General features: G+C 49.4%; 1 protein-coding gene across 2 annotated transcripts in view; it reads right to left on the bottom strand.

Annotated features, from left to right (window-relative positions):
- LOC121350840 (voltage-dependent T-type calcium channel subunit alpha-1H-like) overlaps positions 1-17,072 on the bottom strand; it is a 108,269-nt gene that overhangs the window by 9,305 nt on the left and 81,892 nt on the right. For both annotated transcript variants that reach the window (XM_041462553.1, XM_041462554.1), the window contains exons 24-30: positions 15,468-15,619; positions 12,599-12,708; positions 11,706-11,839; positions 10,814-10,884; positions 4,404-4,482; positions 2,484-2,605; positions 1,493-1,798 (exon numbers count right to left, since the gene is read on the bottom strand). In XM_041462553.1, the coding sequence (XP_041318487.1) occupies positions 1,493-1,798; positions 2,484-2,605; positions 4,404-4,482; positions 10,814-10,884; positions 11,706-11,839; positions 12,599-12,708; positions 15,468-15,619 (974 nt within the window). The remainder of the gene's footprint in view (positions 1-1,492; positions 1,799-2,483; positions 2,606-4,403; positions 4,483-10,813; positions 10,885-11,705; positions 11,840-12,598; positions 12,709-15,467; positions 15,620-17,072) is intronic.

The following is a 17,072-nucleotide window of genomic DNA, read 5'->3' as shown; positions in this document are numbered from 1 at the left end:
GAGGATTTCACTCCTATCCCACACAGGGCTGATTGCTCTGGGATTTCCCAGCTGGAAAGGACAGAGGCTGGAAAGGTTGTGGTTGTGAAGGGACAGGTTTGGGACAGCTCAGACACAGCCCCAAAGCACAGCACCGCGATGGGTGGGACATCAGCCACCTCAGCCTGGTGGCCTGGGCTTTTGTGGGATGGTGGCAGGACATGGTGGGAGGATGAAGGGGACACTTCTCCCCCTCATCACTTCCAGGGTTAAAAGGAGGCTCTGCCTGGCTCCTGATGTGCTTGGGAGTACTGGAAGATGAGGAAAACCCAAGGAGAATGAACTGTTTGCACTCCCAGCCTGTGTGAAAGGATGTGCCCTCTCTTCCCTCAATTAGAAAAGCAACCTGTGCATTTCCCTGCAGGAATGTTTGTCAGGAGCAACACTCAAACAGCCAATTCCCCATCGCTGTGTAACCAAAGCTTTCTCCTCGCCCTAATGGAGTCTGATAGATTTCACAAAAATCTAATTTAATGTAATTTAATCTCCAAGCCCCCACTGATTTCGCGGTACATTTATTTGTGATCGTGGTGACAAAGCAGTTCCATGTTCACTCTTAATCACAGGCTGCTGACATGGGCTCAGACAATTATCTCACACCCTCCCTCCCCCTGCACTTCTGATTGTTTTCCTGGAGGACTGACAGGGATCAGAGAGCAGGCAGTGTCCCAAAAATCAACCCAGGAACATCCAAAAAAAATCAACCCAGGGACCTCCAAAAATCAACCCAGGAACCTCCAAAAATCAACCCAGGGACCTCCAAAAATCAACCCAGGGACCTCCAAAAATCAACCCTGGGACTTCCAAAAATCAACCCAGGGACTTCCAAAAATCAACCCTGGGACTTCCAAAAATCAACCCTGGGACCTCCAAAAATCAACCCAGGCACCTCCAAAAATCAACCCAGGGACCTCCAGCTCCTTGCTGAGGGGCTCTGATAATTCCCAAGTTCTCCATGTCCTAAGCAGATCAATGGGGAGCTGCAGGTTTACAGCAGCACTGAATTGTTGGAGGATTCTCTGGAAATCCCAAAGTGGGATTAAACAGAACCTGTGAAGGGAATTTATCCCATCCCATGCTGGAGGTGCCAGGGCTCCCAGTGCCAGCATTCCCAGGATTTTTGGGTTGGTCAGTCCTGCTGCCCTGAAAAATGACAAGGACTGGCTGGGACAGCAGGACAGGGACCATGGCTTTTATGGCTTTGAACTTTAAACCCACAACCTTAGAATGAAACAGAGAGATGGACTTTGAGCCCTCCTATGGAATAATGGCCAGGTTAAGGTTTCCAGCACCTTCCACCTCCAGGAGCCCTGGGAGCTGCCTCAGGACATGGGGTGGTGGTGACATCCCTGCTGTAGGGGCTAGGACAGCTCCTTGAGTCCTGTCCCTCTGGCTCTGTGTGGGACCTGCTGTCAGGCTGGTGGGATCCATCCCTCCCCAGCCCAGCTCTCACCAGGCCTTGGTGCTTGCCCTTGGTGTGCTCCAGGTTCCCGTGCAGCGCCCGGCTCTCCACGGCCACGGCCCCACTCCTGCTCCCGCCGGCTCCTCTGGACATCTCCAGCTCGATCTCAGCGTCCATCTCAGCGTCCTCCTTGGCCTCCTTGTTGCTCTCCTCCAGGTGCTTCATCAGCACTGCCACCACCACGTTGACCAGGACGAACTGGGCGATGAGGACGAAGGTGACGAAGTAGACGGGGGAGATGACGGGCAGGTAGCTGAGGCAGTGCTTGTCCTCCCGCGTGCACTCCCGGAGTGTGTCCTGCAGCACGGGGCACAGGGCAGGCATTAGAGAGCCTCTGCTTGGGCCCCAGGGGCAGAAACACCAAGAGAACACAAAGAGGGCACAACTGAAACCGGTAAGAGGAAATACGGGGGTCGTGAATTACAGCAACGACAAGGAGGGGAATGCGTTGCCCAGAAGTTTTGGATTTCTCATCTCCTGGAGTGTTCCAGGTCAGGTGGGACAGAGCATGGAGCAACTTGGGACAGTGGAAGGTGTCCCTGCCCATGGCAGGGGTGGAACTGGATGAGCTTTAAGGTCCCTTCCAGCCCAACCCTTCCATGATCCTGTGATTCTGTGACACGTCCCAAAGGCACAGCACACAGAGCACATGGTTACTCCTCCCAGTCCTTAAATATTACATCCAGGAACAAAGCTTCAGGCTGGGTGAGACTTAGGACAAATCTTCAAAACACATCTGGCACTCCTCCCAGTCAAAACACTGGCATAATTGTCCTTAAATATTACATCCAGGAACAAAGCTTCAGGCTGGGTGAGACTTAGGACAAATCTTCAAAACACATCTGGCTTTTCTATTAGGAAGACTAATTTTGATGTTTTAAGAGGAAACATTTTTGTTTCCACCCAAGAGTTGCCTGAATCCGTTTGAAAACTGTACCTACAGCTCTCCAGAGAGGAGGAAGCACCCAGAAACTGCACACACCTTCATGATCCCGTTCCAGTTGTCCCCCGTGGACACTCTGAAGAGGGTGAGGAAGGCCATGCCGAAGTTGGTGAAGGTGGCGTGGCGGCTCAGGCCTTCACAGGGATTCTCCTCACTGCAATCTGTGGGGCAGGGAAGGAGCAGCACATCAGCCAAGCCACGCTGCAGTACCCACAGCAGCCCCCAGAGCTGGGGGGGGCACCCTGAGCCACGTCCTGTGGATTTGTGGCACCAGGGGGTGGTGGCATCCTGCTCAGGAGGAACAGGGGGAAAGGTGTTTTCAGCTGGTAAACCTTGGGACAGGACACCAGGAAGTGTGGAAATGTTGGTGGTGGAATTCTCATCCCTGGAAACATTCAAGGCCACGTTGGACAGGGTTTGGAGCAAGCTGGGCTATTGGAAAGTGTCCTTGCCCATGGCAAGGGGTGGCACTGGACGGGCCTTAAAGTCCTTTTCAACCCAAACCATTCCTTCTGAGTTCTGTGATTTTCTTTACTCCTGCTCTACAGCCTCCTTTGTCTGTTTTCCTGTTGATTGCGCCCTTGCCTTGATGATTTTTTACATCCACCACGAGGGATATTTTCACTGAGATAAAGTGGAGCAATTTGACATTTTCCCCCTGAGAATTAATAGCCTAATGAATGCAAATTGAACATATGAAATATCCATCTTCCCATAAAACACAGCCTCGTTAAATATCCATTAGGACAGGCAGCAATGGCTCTTGGTTGGGCATTTCAGTCTTAGGTAATTATTCTGAGGTAAATTGGAAGGAAAAACAAAAAAAATCCAAGAAAAACCCACAAATGACCAGTCCTGGGGGAGAGAGGGCTGATGGTTCTTGTGGCTGGCATGGACTGATCAGGAGAAAGGAAGGAATATTCCCATTAAATTGGGCTGGGAAGCAGAGTCCTGCCCCAGTGGGGTTCCCTGGGCTGGCATTGCCCAGGTGTGTGTGGAAACACCAGAAAAGCCATTTTTCACCCCTGTGACTGAACAAACACACCCGTGACTCCAGGGGTGGAATACAAACCCACACTGTTTCACTCAGGGTGAGTGCAGAACTAATTCCTTCCCCGGAATTTGTGAGAGACTGAAAAATAATTTGGTTTTGGTTGAAAGAATTATTCTGCTCTCAGGCACTTGTAATCTGAGCAGAGGGCTGGGCTCATAAAGGGGATTAATGACAGCCATAAACTCTGCTCAGGAAGGGCCTTCTGGTGCTCCTGGAGCTCTAATTGGGATGGAAATGTTGAGGATGCAGACACAGCTCCCTCCAACAGCATTTTCCAGGCTGGGCAAGGCCGGGTTCTGCTCTGATTTTAGTGATGGGCACATTCCTGAGAAGCTGCAGTGTCCTCAGACTGGAGGATTAATTAATGCTGGACAAGAAGGAAGCACTGGATGCCTCCTGATTGATGGAGAGAGGGGAAGGTGATGCTGGTGATGCTGAGAACAGGGGGCAGAGGAGCCCTGGGAGTGGAGGAGCAGTGGCAGCCAAGTGCAGAGAACTGATGGGCTGTGGGGGAAGCTGTGAGCAGGGACATGTTTATGGTGGCATCTCTCCAGCAGGAATCTGACCCCCATCCAGCTCTGCAGACTCGTGTTCTGTCACCAGTAGCAAACTTGAACAAATCCATGCTGGGCAATGATATTTAAAAAGCAAAGAGTTCCTCTCCAGCCAAGGGTGGCGTTGGCCAGAGCCCTGAACGTGTGTGTGTGTGTGTGTCAGAAAGGCTCTGTGTTACATCCTCGTGTGTCAGCTGTGACCCTGAGATCAAGAGAAACCTTCCATCTTCAGAACATGAGTGTGAAGCTAAGGAAGGCCCGAGAATGAGAGAGAGAGGGAGAAAAGGAAGCAGGCAGATACCAAATAAACACCAACCGGATGGAGCGAGCGGCCTCGGGCCCATTACTCACCCAGCTTGCCAAACAATTCCACTCCCAGGGCAGCATAGATAAAAAACAGGAGCATAAAAAGTAGGCCAAGGTTCCCTACCTACACAAGGAGAAAGCAGAACAAGGGTCAGGCAAGTCGAGGTCATGAATGAAATCACTCCATCACATTTTCAACACAAGCACAGCAGGGATGGGGGGGCCAGAGGCAAATCAGCTTTCCCCTGGGACCAGCAGCCTGGTCCCTCTCTGAGTTCTGCTCCAAGGGGCTCTTTGTGTGGGGGAAGGAGCAGAAATGCCCTTGGGGGAAGCAGCAGCTTCTCCATCACCCTCCAGTCTGGAATTTGGCCACCCCAGGGCAGTCTGTGGGGCAGGGCTGCTTTGGCACCTGGGCTCTGCCTTGGGGTTGGGGCTTTTTCCTTTCCTGGGACAGCAGCAGGCCAGGAGAGGAGCTGCTTTCCAAAGGTTTCACTGGCATGGAGGGCTTGCAGAGCTCCAGGGAGAGGAGAACTCCCTGAGCCTTTTCCTTCACAGGCCCTTCTCAAGAAGAGCTTCCCAGATTTCAGCTTTCTGTGTCCCACAGGAAAACCCTGATCCCAAACACCAGCACTGGCAGCTCCAGGTGCTGCTGGAGGTGTTCCAAGCCCCCAGGGCGGCTGGAGGGGGTGACAAGTGACATGAAAACAGCACAAAAGCTCTTCACACCAGCAGCATCACAGCTCTCCGTGCTGGATCCCATCCCAGCACAGAATCCAAGCCCCAAAAACGTCTCCTGGAGCAGATTTTTGGTGATTCAGGCAGAGAACACGAAGAGCAGAGTGACCTGACCTGCTCCCACCTGCTCCCATTTATCTCTGCTGCCACTTTAATCTCTCTGTTAGCAGCTCCTAACTGAGACAAAGAGTTCTCTGCACCACCTAAAAACATCTATTTATGCTTTAAGAAGCTAGGAGGTGATCCAGGCAGTCAGGCCCAGGGATTTCTGATCTCTGAGGTGCATTTTAGTGAACTCTGAGTTTGGGAGAGTTTTCTTCTCTGAGGTGGCACAGCCACCGATTTTTTTGGTTATTTGGACTGTGCTTTAATTTAATCAGAAAGTTTATCAGTGTGATATCTGTCATTATAAAATTAACACAGCTCTTGCTGATGAAAGAGGGGATTTTTTTATATTAAACAAATGGGAATAGTCCAATCACCCAGTGCAGGCTGTAATTGCTGTAAAGCCTAAACTGGCTCTGCAATTTCCCTAACATTATTACAATCCTCCAGGGAATAATAAAGATAAAACAGGGATGTGGATGGCTGGGCTGGGTTATTTCATCTGCCTCTGCTGCCTTCTGGAATAGCTTTTGCTGCTCCTGTCTGCTGGACCACTGATGGTTTGGGAGCCATTAGAAAGAGCAGGCACAAGCACAAGCACACCACACACACTGCTGGGGAGGCAAACGAGCAAATAATTACAGGGAATTAAAATAAAATTGATAAACAAACTTTTGAGGCTGAGGTAACAGAAGAGGGTGTTGGATTTTGCTCTAAGCAGCCTGAGTATTTTAATGCCTGAAAAATCAGCCTGGAAACTTATGGCATTGATGAAATTCCAAAGAATTGAGGGTAAAGTGGGAGTTATTACCAGGTTATCTGTAAAAGGTTTTATCTGGATTTCCAGAAAGAGGAGAGGGAAGAGGGAATGGAGAAGGGAAAGAAGGAGAAGGTGGAGAAGGAGATGGAGGAGGAGGAGAAAGGAAAATGGAAAGAGAAAGAGAAAGGAAAAGGAAAAAGGAAAAGGAAAAGGAAAAGGAAAAGGAAAAGGAAAAGGAAAAGGAAAAGGAAATGTCCTCTTCAGCCCATGGCCTCCACCAAGGCCTGGGCATGGAGAAGGACCCAGGCACCTTCCCAGGGATGTGCTGGGGAGCAGGAGCTGGGTCAGGGGCTGAGCACAGCCTGGGGGTGTCTGTGACCCTGGTGAGCCATTCCCATCCTGGAACTCCAGTTCCCTTTGGGATCACCTCAGGGATACGTGATCCATGTCTCTGAGCACTCTGAGATCTACTGAGAGCAGTCAGGAGGAGATGGTGCATGAATCATGCTGCTGGAGGGAATGGGAGGGGGCAGGAGCTTTTCTCCAGAGCTGGGATCCAGCCTGTGCTGGATGCTCCACCAGGAACAGAAATCCAGCTCTGGCAGCAGCCTCAGCCCCAGCAGGCCCTCAGGAGGGGTTCTGCTCCAGCAGAACTGAGCAGCTCAGTCCAGGCTCTGGTGTCCACAGCTCCCCTCAACCTGGGCACAGAACACTCCAGATATCCTCTGTCTCTGGCAGCCAGGGGCTATCCATCAGGGGCGATGTGGGAAATGGATTTGTAGGGAATTCTCAAAGCCTGACAGAAGGCTCACACTGTGTGCATCTGAATGCAAACCTTGAGATAAGAAATGCTGGCTTAGGAATGCCATGGAATAGGACAGACATTGTTGGGAGAGAAATGGAACTAGAAACAAGTTTCAAAGGATGGCCTTTGAAAAGGAAGGCACTGGAATCCAGTGCCAAGGGGAGCTGTGCCTGCAGGGACAGGAGCACAGATAAAGAACATTTTGGAGATATTCTTGGTGCCCTGAGGACCCCAGAGAAGCCACAAGAGCTGGAGATGCTGGTGAGTATCTGTGGCTCTCCTGGACCCTCTCTTCTGGAAGGCAGGCTGGCAGCACTGGGGTGCTGTGGGGACACTGGCATTGTCCTCCGTGCCACCCAGAGGGGCAGGAAGAGCCTCCAGGAGGGGCTGCAGCCTCTCCCAGTGGATCCCAGCTGGATCTGGGCCCTACCACTGCAAAAGCCCAGGAATAACCTCCTCAGCTCAAGGGAAGACTTCCCTCTCCACACACCCAGCTGCCTCTGGGGAGGCACTGATGGAATTTGTGTCTCCTCTGCCCCTCTCTGGGTGAAGCCACTTCCTCCTGAGCCTCCTCCTGCTCTGACATCCATTGGCATTTCTGTTTTTGATGAGCTCAGCCCCCTGGGATGCCTGTCCAGAGCAATTCCTCATAAAATTAAGCTCCTGCCAAGCCTTTCCAAGGCCATGATCCCTCCCCATCTTCCTTCCAGCACTCTCCAGCCAAGGCAGTAATGCTGGCAGTGGGATAACACAGCCTGGTTTGTGCACCATGCCCAGGAGAAAATGGACACATCTGCCTGGAAAACAGAGGCCATCTGTGAGAATTCCAGCATTGGTGGAGAGCCAGAACCTTGGAGGGTGAAGTCACCTCAGGCTGACCTGAGCAAGGTCCCCTTTGTGTGTCCCCTCAGCCCCACAGATCCCAGCTCCAGGAGCCTGCAGGATTTTTGTACGTCTGGAACTCTGTCACTGAGGGGTCCCTCAGGGATCTCTGCAGCACAGCCCACACCTCCCTACCTCCCCAAATCCATCTTCCCCAGTGCTGGCTGCTCACACATTCCCATTCCTGCTCCCTGATCCCATCCCTGTGGGATCCAGGGGCTGGCAAGGGCAGGTTGTTGGTTTTGTCCCCCAGCTGCTGTGGGACAATGGCAGAAAAGCTCTCCAGGAGCTCAAACTGAGATAAGCCCAGGAATTACAGTACCAAGAGGAGACAAACTCCTGGGCAGGGGCAAATTCAGGTCCTGCCCTTCAGGGCTCTGCTGGAATGAGGAGTTTTTCACTCTTTTCTTGGCACAGAGTCCCTGTGGGGGCAGTTCCAAGCTGGTGAAGACAGAGAGGAGTCTCTTGTACAGCCTGCAGGGAATTAATGTGATCAAGTGAGACCAGAGAAGGGAAAACAACCCAGATCTTCTGATAGGGAAGTTCCACATCTTATTGATGCTGGAGGGTGGGAATTGGGCTGGACTGCAGTTGTCCTCCCCACCAGGAAGAGCTGAGGCAGCTCAGCAGTGACTGCTGGGGGATGCACTTCCACCAGGAGCATTTGAACCCTGATCTGATACAGAAAGGGACTTTGGAAAATACCCCAAATCTGATGCAAAAAGTGACTTTGGAAAGCTGGGAGTGGGAAAAGGACTAAAAGAAAACCATCAAACAGGAGCCTTAGAGAGCAGCCCTTGCTTCCAAACCCAGCAGCCACCAGACACAGGAGCAAGGAAATGATCAGTGATGGATGAGTGGTGTAATTCATTATGGAGCTTAATGAGCAGGAGCTCAGAAAGAAGAGGAAAACACTTGAAGCAGGTCTTGAAAAGCTGCTCCACGCCGAGAGATTAAAGGAGTTCACTGCTCTCCTGTTCTCCAGACTGCAGGAGATTATTTTATCTACCAGTGCTCCAAAAAGGAGAAGTGCTATAGATAAAAAGCAAAATTACATCCAGTGAAAAACCAAACCTTGCTAATTCAGACTAAACTCACCAGATATTTTTTTTAGTAAGAAGAGTAAACATGAATGCATTCCATCAACAGGGGATGGCTGATTCCCTAACACTGAGTCCTTAAAACAAGAACCAGGGATTGGGAGGACATGGAGAAGGTGGGCAGAGAATCTGAGATCATTCCCTGACCATTCTTTTTGTCTCTGTGGCCTCTCCTAATTTTTTTTTTTCTCTTCTCAATCTCATTTTTCCCCACAGATCAGGTGGAGGAGAAGGTCTTTGACCTGGCAGCAGAGGTCACCACACAAGGAGCAGGGCAGGAACACTTTGAAAAGAGCAGCTCAAGCTCAGTGTGAAATCCCAAAAGAGGAGATTAATCCTGTGACAGTCCTGGATCAAAATGCTACATTCCCCCAAATTTGGGGATAATTGGTTCTCCAAGTGTTAGTCAAATTGCTGAATAAAAACCAAATCCAAAGCTGATGAAAATCACCCCCCAGAAATGCAGTGACAGTTCCTTGTCATCGTCAGCCCATACATGGGCATTCTCCACACACCAGACAAAGAATTTCCCCCCAAACCTGAATGAATAAACATTAAATGAGCTTTTTTTTTTTTTTTTGTCACTTAGAAACCACATTCTATGAGGATTTTCCAGCTGTGGTTTTAGGATGCTAATTTAATTAGGGTAGGAACTCATGCCCTGCCTTGGAAATGAAAGCTGCAGCTTTATGAAGAGTGATGGTTGTCAGAGAGCTCTCCTTAAAATTCCCTTCTCATTTTCTGAGCTTCACTGGAGACCAAAGTGGCATTTTTTTTATCTGCACGAGATCTGCTCGGAATATCCCTGGGGTTTTCCCTTGACAAGAGACCTTGCTGGGAATGCAAACTGCAAGAACACCCCAAGGAACCCAAAAACCTGGCCAGGAGCCACCCTATTGTTTGGGGAGGGGACAGAAAACAAGGAGGGAGAGAAAATGTGGGCTGTGGTGACAATGCTTTGTAAATTGACAAACAGACACAAATTCAAGGATTTCTTGAAATGCCAGCCCAGGGGTCAGGTTGGTAAATCCCTGCCTTAGCCTCAGCCCAAATCCTTAAGGAAATCTGGATGCCAAAGGGCAAATGCTGGGGTTAGAACCATCTTCATGGCAATGATGATCAAAGCAAAGGTGTCTCTGCAAGGAAAAGAAATTCCCCTTTTTCCAGCTCTCCTGGAATAGATTGTGGGTTGCTTTGCACTTAGGAACTGAGTTCCAGGGGTGTTTTTGGGTAATTCCATGTTTTTCTGCTGGGTCTCTTGTGGCCATTCATCCTCTGGAGGAGACTCCCACCCAGGTGGGGTCTGCCCTCGGCTGTTCCTGGGATCCAGGGAATTGGGATTGGCAGGGTTAATCTGAGTTAACTCCAACACTGAACCATCAGAGCTCACACCAGCACACCCACCAATGAGCAGAACACACCTTAAAAAGGATAAAATAAAAAAAACCAAAAACCCAAATACCTTGGAATTCTGATGGAGGACTGAAAACCAGCAAAAAGTTTCTTTCTTTCCTTTTCTCAGATCCATAAAAAAGGGGGTCCAGGAAGTGAACACTTGCAGGATCCTATCAAATTCCCTGGGTCTGGAAGTCTGGAAGTTCCTCTTGCAGCTCAGGAGAATTTGGTGATTGGTGACCCCAAATCAAGATTTTTACCCTCAGAAGCATCTCCCTTGTTTGTCTTTCCAAGGCTGCAGCACTTCTGTTAATAATTGTGATTTTTCCTGCCTCCCAAATTAAACTCCTGAGTTGGGAGCTCCCAGTGCTTTCTCCAGCATCCTTCTCTGTCCCTCCTGGTGTTCCCCACACTTGCCAGTGAAATCTGAGGTTTGTACAAGCTCTGCCTACAGGACTTTGCTCTCTGGGAACTCTTTTCCCATCATTTTGCTTCTCCCATCAAACACTCCAGGATGAGCCATGCAAAACTCCACTCCCATGGCCTGGAGAAAGCTGAGACCCTCCCCAGGTGGCTTCTGGAGGCCACCAAACACAGAGCTGTCCCCAGGCCCCAAAGGCACTTCTGTCCCCAAGGGGAGCACCCTGGGCATGGAGGAATTTTGGGGGCTTACCTGGGGCAGGGCTTGCACCACCGTGTCCAGCAGAGCTCTCATGCCCGTGGCCATTTTCAGCAGTTTCAGCACTGAAATGAGGAGCAAATCCTGCTCAGCAGGGCTGGGGGGGATTGCAGGGAAAATCCAGGGAGGAAATCGAGGTTCAGGTCTTGCAGGGAGGGTTTCAATCTCCCTTGCTGCTGTTTGGACACGTGGGGAGTTCTCTGCCTCCCAGCAGGGCTGAACATCCCCCCTGTCAAGAAATCGAGGTTCAGGTCTTGCAGGTTTCAATCTCCCTTGCTGCTGTTTGGACACGTGGGGAGTTCTCTGCCTCCCAGCAGGGCTGAACATCCCCCTGTCAGTCCCAAAGGGAATGCATTCCCACTGCCAGAGGGTTATGGGATTTTGGGAAGGAATTCCCCCCTGTGAGGGTGGGGAGGGGCTGGGATGGAATTCCCAGAGAAGCTGTGGCTGCCTCTGAATCCCTGGAAGTGTCCAAGGCCGGGCTGGGATGGTGGAAGGTGTCCCTGCCATGGCAGGGGTGGAATGGGATGGGCTTTAAGGTCCCTTCCAACACAAACCATCCTGGAATTCTATGAAAATGGACAAAACCCTACAAGAACTCACCCCAACGTGCCCAGGCAGGAAAACGGGAGGCACCTCTCCAGTGAAGAGCATCTTCCCAAGCCCTAATTGCCATCACTTCCCACCCTGCTCTGGACCAGGATAAAAGCTCTGGGATCCCAGGCTGGAATCAGAACCCAACCCCAGATACCACTGGAAAAACCCCATGGAACCCCCAGCTGCTCTCTGAGCTGCCATTCCGTGTTCCCCACTGGAAATAACCCAGCAGGGCTGGAAGGACAAATATCCAAAGGATTTCCTGGGGTGTCTGGAGAGCAGGACACACCTCTGGCTATCCTGAGCACCCTCATGATGCGGATGATGGTGGGGTTGATGGGCAGGGCAGCGTTCATCTCGATCTCCTCCAGAGTGATCCCCACAATGGACAGCAGGACTATGGCCAAGTCCAGCTGGTTCCACCTGCAGAGACAGGAAGGACAAACAAAATTCAAATTGTACATGTTTTATGTTAATGACAGGCACCAGCAAATCCCAAACGCTGAAATCCCAAATCTTTGTCGGATTAAGTTAATTATCTAAAATTACTCCTCTTGATTTTTAATAAAATATGTCTTTATAGCTCTATTTCTCCAAAGTAATAAGTATTTTTTTATAAAACCATCCTTTAAAACTTATTTTTATTTCTATTTTTCTCTCAACAATATCGATCTTATTCTGTAATATTTCTAAATCAATATTTCTTATCTCAAAGTTTATACAAAAATATACACTATATCAACTTCTTATTAAGTTTGAAAAATTTTCTACAAATTCATTTCCCACACATCTCCTCATTATCATCTGGTCTTTGATTTTTAGGTGGTACAAAACCAGCTCAGAGCAGCTGGCACAAACATCCTGTGAGCCACAAAATCTGGGAAGTGACTGGCAGCTGACTGGGAAGTGTTTCTAACCTCTAAGCTGAGCTGCTCAGGCCTGGTGGAAAGGGAAATACTGGGGGAAAAGATGCATCTGGAATTTGGGGAGATTTCCTGAATTCCTCCTGCAAAGCACCGCCAGAAGTTCTTAGAATTTTTAGTTCTTACACTACAAAGTTTGCACCCACTGAGAGCCTGCCCTGGGCTCTTCCCGTGTCACCACAGTGCTGCCACATCTCCTCTGAAACTGGGTCAGTCCAGCCCTGAATCCCAAACCCACAGGGGTCCAAAATGCTCTCACCTGTCCTTAAAAAACCTCCGGAAACCAAAGGCCACCAACTTGAGCAGTGCCTCGAACACAAAGACGATGGTGAACACGTAGTTGCAGTACTTGAGGGCTTCATCCAGGGACTGGAAAGACAGATCCCAGTTAGGCCAGCCCAGTTATCCCTTCCTAGACCCCCATGGAGGGACTGGCAGGGAGCAGGGTGAGAGGAGCACAGAAATTTCAGGAATAAAGTCATAAAGGCTCGTGGAGCTCACTAAATCACCCAGCAGAACTCAAATAAAGGCTTAGCCCCTGAGTCAAACAAAACCCTCCAAAGCACTGAGATTAGTTCTGCAAAAAATGTCAGGTTCAAGCTCAGTGCACAAATTGTTCAGTCTGGGCCAGACACGAAAGAATTCACCCCTTCCCCATCTCCTGAAGATTCCTGGGTTTGAAGTGCCCAGCCTTGGGGAGAAGAAAAGCCTTGATGGATCATTTCTTGATTCCAGCCCTGGGGGACAAAGGCTTTGCTTAAAAAGCTGAGGAAAATAAATAAACCTTGGAGATGGATGAAACCTTTCCTTGTTGAAAAATGGGACATCTCCAGAGCTGGGCAAAGCGTGTCCATATTTGGTGCAACGTTGCCGCTGTCCCCGGAGCCGCCCTCGGAAGTCAGGAATCCACAGTGTTTACACTTGGGGATGATGAGTGTTTATAATGGATTTCATTGGAGCTGGGGGCCAACAATAGCAAAGGAATCTTGTGGGGCCTTAAAATAGACAGTTGGGGGTGGGGGGGAGCAGCTCTTGGAGTGGGGAGGGATTGGGGGACAGGAGGGAGGGAAGGGGGGTTTAGTTTAGTGTAGAGCAGGACTCTGAATTTCCAATAAAAAATGGGAATTGTGAGCATCAAACCAGACAAAAATGGAAATAAATGCAACAGAGGAGGCTGCAGGAAACCCCAGGGCACAGGAAAGCTCTTTTTGTCCCCTCTGTGTGATGCCTGACCTCACACAGTGAGGTCACCAGGGCATGGCCATGCCCTGATTTTTGGGAATGAGAGCTGGAAGTTTCTTAGGTGTTGGCAACAATCCCTATTTTCGTTCCAGTACCTAAAATAAAATGGCACCTTAAAAACCACAGGACAATTTCCTCTTCCATCCAAAGCCTGAGCCTGACTTCTGCCATTGTTTGTGACCGTTTGCATTTGGATTTACAACTCTGTGTTAAGTGAACGTAAACCAAGAGTAAATAAAACCTAACCTGGATAAACAACACTTCCATGGGAAACAAAGGAATTGCCCTGGTGTAAAACACACACACAGGTTGTCCTCTGGCTCAGCATCCAGGAGGCATTTGCAGGTTACCATGCAATGCTGGAAAAGTAAATGCTGAGCCAGAGCTTCATAAATGACAACCAAATGGAAAATTTGTAGATGGAAAATGTATAAATTGATATAAATTTATGTGTCAGCCCCTATGATTTCTGTCAAAGGTGCTCTGAGGGGAGAATGATTTTATAATACATTAAAAAAGTGAGGATTGTACTTTTAAATTGGTTTATTCAGAATTCATTGAGGAAAAGAAACACTCTGCATGCCATAACTCCGAGTTTATATCTGTTAATGGAATGTTCTAAAACTCTGGACTGATTTCCAGTGTGAGGCTCAGTCAGGTTTGGGATCAGGGGAGGAAATATTTGGATTGGTCTTTTCCTGGTAAAAGCTTAATTCACTTTCCATTAGCTGGGTTTTTTTTTTACCCAAAGCAGGGAAATGGATGTTTTGCCTGAGGCAGGGACTCCCAAATGGCAGAGCTGGATCAGAATGCTGAGGCTCCCCAAAAACTGGGGATGCCTTTTTGGGACTACCTAAAACCAGAGGCTAGACAAAATTAGGGGATAAAAACAATGTTTCTGTTTATTGAAGGGCCTTTGGGTGCATTTAGGGCAGACAAAGGCTACACCCAAAAATAGACCACAGGTCAGGGGTTTTCACACTTTGATAACTTTGGGCAATTTGCATATTGGGAGTTAATCTTCCAATTAAAGCTTTAGGTAATGAAGTAATTTTCCTCAAGTTTGCTCTCCCAACTCACTTTTGTTTACATTTCTGGGGTCTGAGCCAGTGAGGTGTCCTTGATTGCCAGGCCTGGAGAGGAATTGTTGTGTCTGCCCAAAATGGGAAAGCAGCAGCTCACACTGCACATGGAGCTTAGATTTACACACTAAAGAATTACAGCATTACAGATACACGAAAAACATAAAATCTTAACCCCTAATACATCACTGGGAATGTCCCCATGGCCAGTTTCCTCCCAGGGGAGCCGTGCTGGGGGCAGCTCCTGCATTGGGCTGGTTGTAGTTGCTACACTAGAGTTTAGAATTCTGCACTAAAGAACGGCAGCATTACAAATACATGGAAAACACAAAATCTAACCCCCTAAAACATCACTAGGAAAGAACTGCACGTTACAAATACATGGAAAACATAAAATCTAAACCCCTAATACATCACTGGGAATGTCCTCATGGCCACTTTCCTCCCAAGGGAGCCGTGCTGGGGGCCGCTCCTACCTTGGGCTGGTTGTAGTTGCTACACTAGAGTTTAGAATTCTGCACTAAAGAACGGCAGCATTACAAATACATGGAAAACAAAATCTAAACCCCTAATACATCACTGGGAATGTCCTCATGGCCACTTTCCTCCCAAGGGAGCCGTGCTGGGGGCAGCTCCTACCTTGGGCTGGTTGTAGTTGCTACACTAGAGTGTAGAGTTCTACACTAAATAATAACAGCATTACAAATAAATGGAAAATATAAAATCTGAACCCCTAAAACATCACTGGGAATGTCCCCATGGCCAGTTTCCTCCCAGGGGAGCCGTGCTGGGGGCAGCTCCTGCATTGGGCTGGTTGTAGTGCTCCATGGACATGGTGATGACGTTGACGCCGATGATGAAGGTGATGAAGAGGTCGAGGTAGTGGCTGGTGCACAGGCTGTGGATGTACCTCCTGGCCGGGGAGTAGTCGGCGTAGTAGGGCCTGCGCTGGGCTTCTGTGGGGACACAGGGGACAGCCATGAGCCAGGGGGGCTGCAGGGCTGCTGCCACCAGCATGGCCCGAAGTCACCTCCCAGCTGGAGACGGGTGGAGAACAAAGGTGGACAAACCATGGGGAGTGGCTGAGTGATTCCTGAGTGATCTCTGTGTGATCCCTGAACGGTCCCTGATTGATTCTTGTGTAATTCCTGAGATTCCTGAGTGATTCCTGAAATAGTCCTGTGTTATCCCTGAGTGATCCCTGATTATTTTGTAATTTCTGAGTGATTCCTGAGTGATCCCTGTGTGATCCCTGAGTAATTCTGAGTGATTCTGAGGGATCCCTGTGTGATCCCTATGTGATCCCCTGAGTAATTCTGAGTGATCCCTGTGTGATTCCTGAGTGATCCCTGAGTATATTGTTTTGATTCTGAGTGATCCCTGTGTGATCCCTGTGTGATCCCTATGTGATCCCCTGAGTAATTCTGAGTGATCCCTGTGTGATTCCTGAGTGATCCCTGAGTAATTCTGAGTGATCTCTGACTGATTCCTGAGTGATCCCGGTGTGATCTCTGTGTGATCCCAGAGTGATTCCTGATTCTTGTGTAATTCCTGAATGATCCCTAAGTGATCTCTGTGTGATCCCTATGTGATCCCTGACTGATCTCTGAGTGATTCCTGATTCTTGTGTAATTCCTGAATGGACCCTGAGTGATCTCTGTGTGATCCCAGAGTGATCCCTGACTGATCTCCGAGTGATTCCTGATTCTTGTGTAATTCCTGAATGGACCCTGAGTGATCTCTGGGTGATCCCTGAGTGATCCCTGTGTGATCCCGCCTCCCACCACAGCCAGTGGGTTTTTTGGGATGAGCAGACTCTGGTGCCAGCCAGGTCCTTCCCTGTGTCCCACAGTCTCCTCCTGGCATGGGAGGCAGGGGAGGAGCGCGATGGACACGGGACCCAAAGCGAGGGGGAAGCTTCAAACCCAGCAAAGCTGCAGCTGCAGGAGGCAGAGCTGGGGCAGCGCTCATCTCTCCCAATCCTGCAGGTGCCAGGAATAGCCCAGGTGGGAAGAGAACATGCCCTGAGCTCCAGAGGGTTTTTGGGGCCTTTGGAAGGCCTAAGGAAAAGCAGCAGGGCATTTCTGAGGGATGGGAACACACAGGACACAGCCACAAAGCGCTTGGCTCTGCCAGGACAACCAGCACAAGCTCCTCTGGAAAAAGAAATATACATTTATATTTATAAAACAGATAATTAAACAATATATCTAGGGCTCAGGGCATGGCTGCGTCTAAAACCATCCACATGAATTTTATATCTCTGCCTCTGGTTGTCATTCCTCCTTTCTTTCTCTTCAAAATGTGGAAATTTCTGCCTGTGACCAAATTCCTGGGAGTGTTCCAAGGAGAGTGTTTAGACCCCAGGACTGCATTTACTGCCTGTGTCTCTCTCCAATGAAAGTGTGA

Source organism: Pyrgilauda ruficollis, unplaced genomic scaffold, assembly GCF_017590135.1.
Source record: "Pyrgilauda ruficollis isolate IOZ18807 unplaced genomic scaffold, ASM1759013v1 scaffold16, whole genome shotgun sequence".
Classification (NCBI taxonomy): Eukaryota; Metazoa; Chordata; class Aves; order Passeriformes; family Passeridae; genus Pyrgilauda; species Pyrgilauda ruficollis.
Note: the sequence above shows the minus strand (reverse complement) of the source record. Positions and strands in the feature narration are given on the sequence as shown.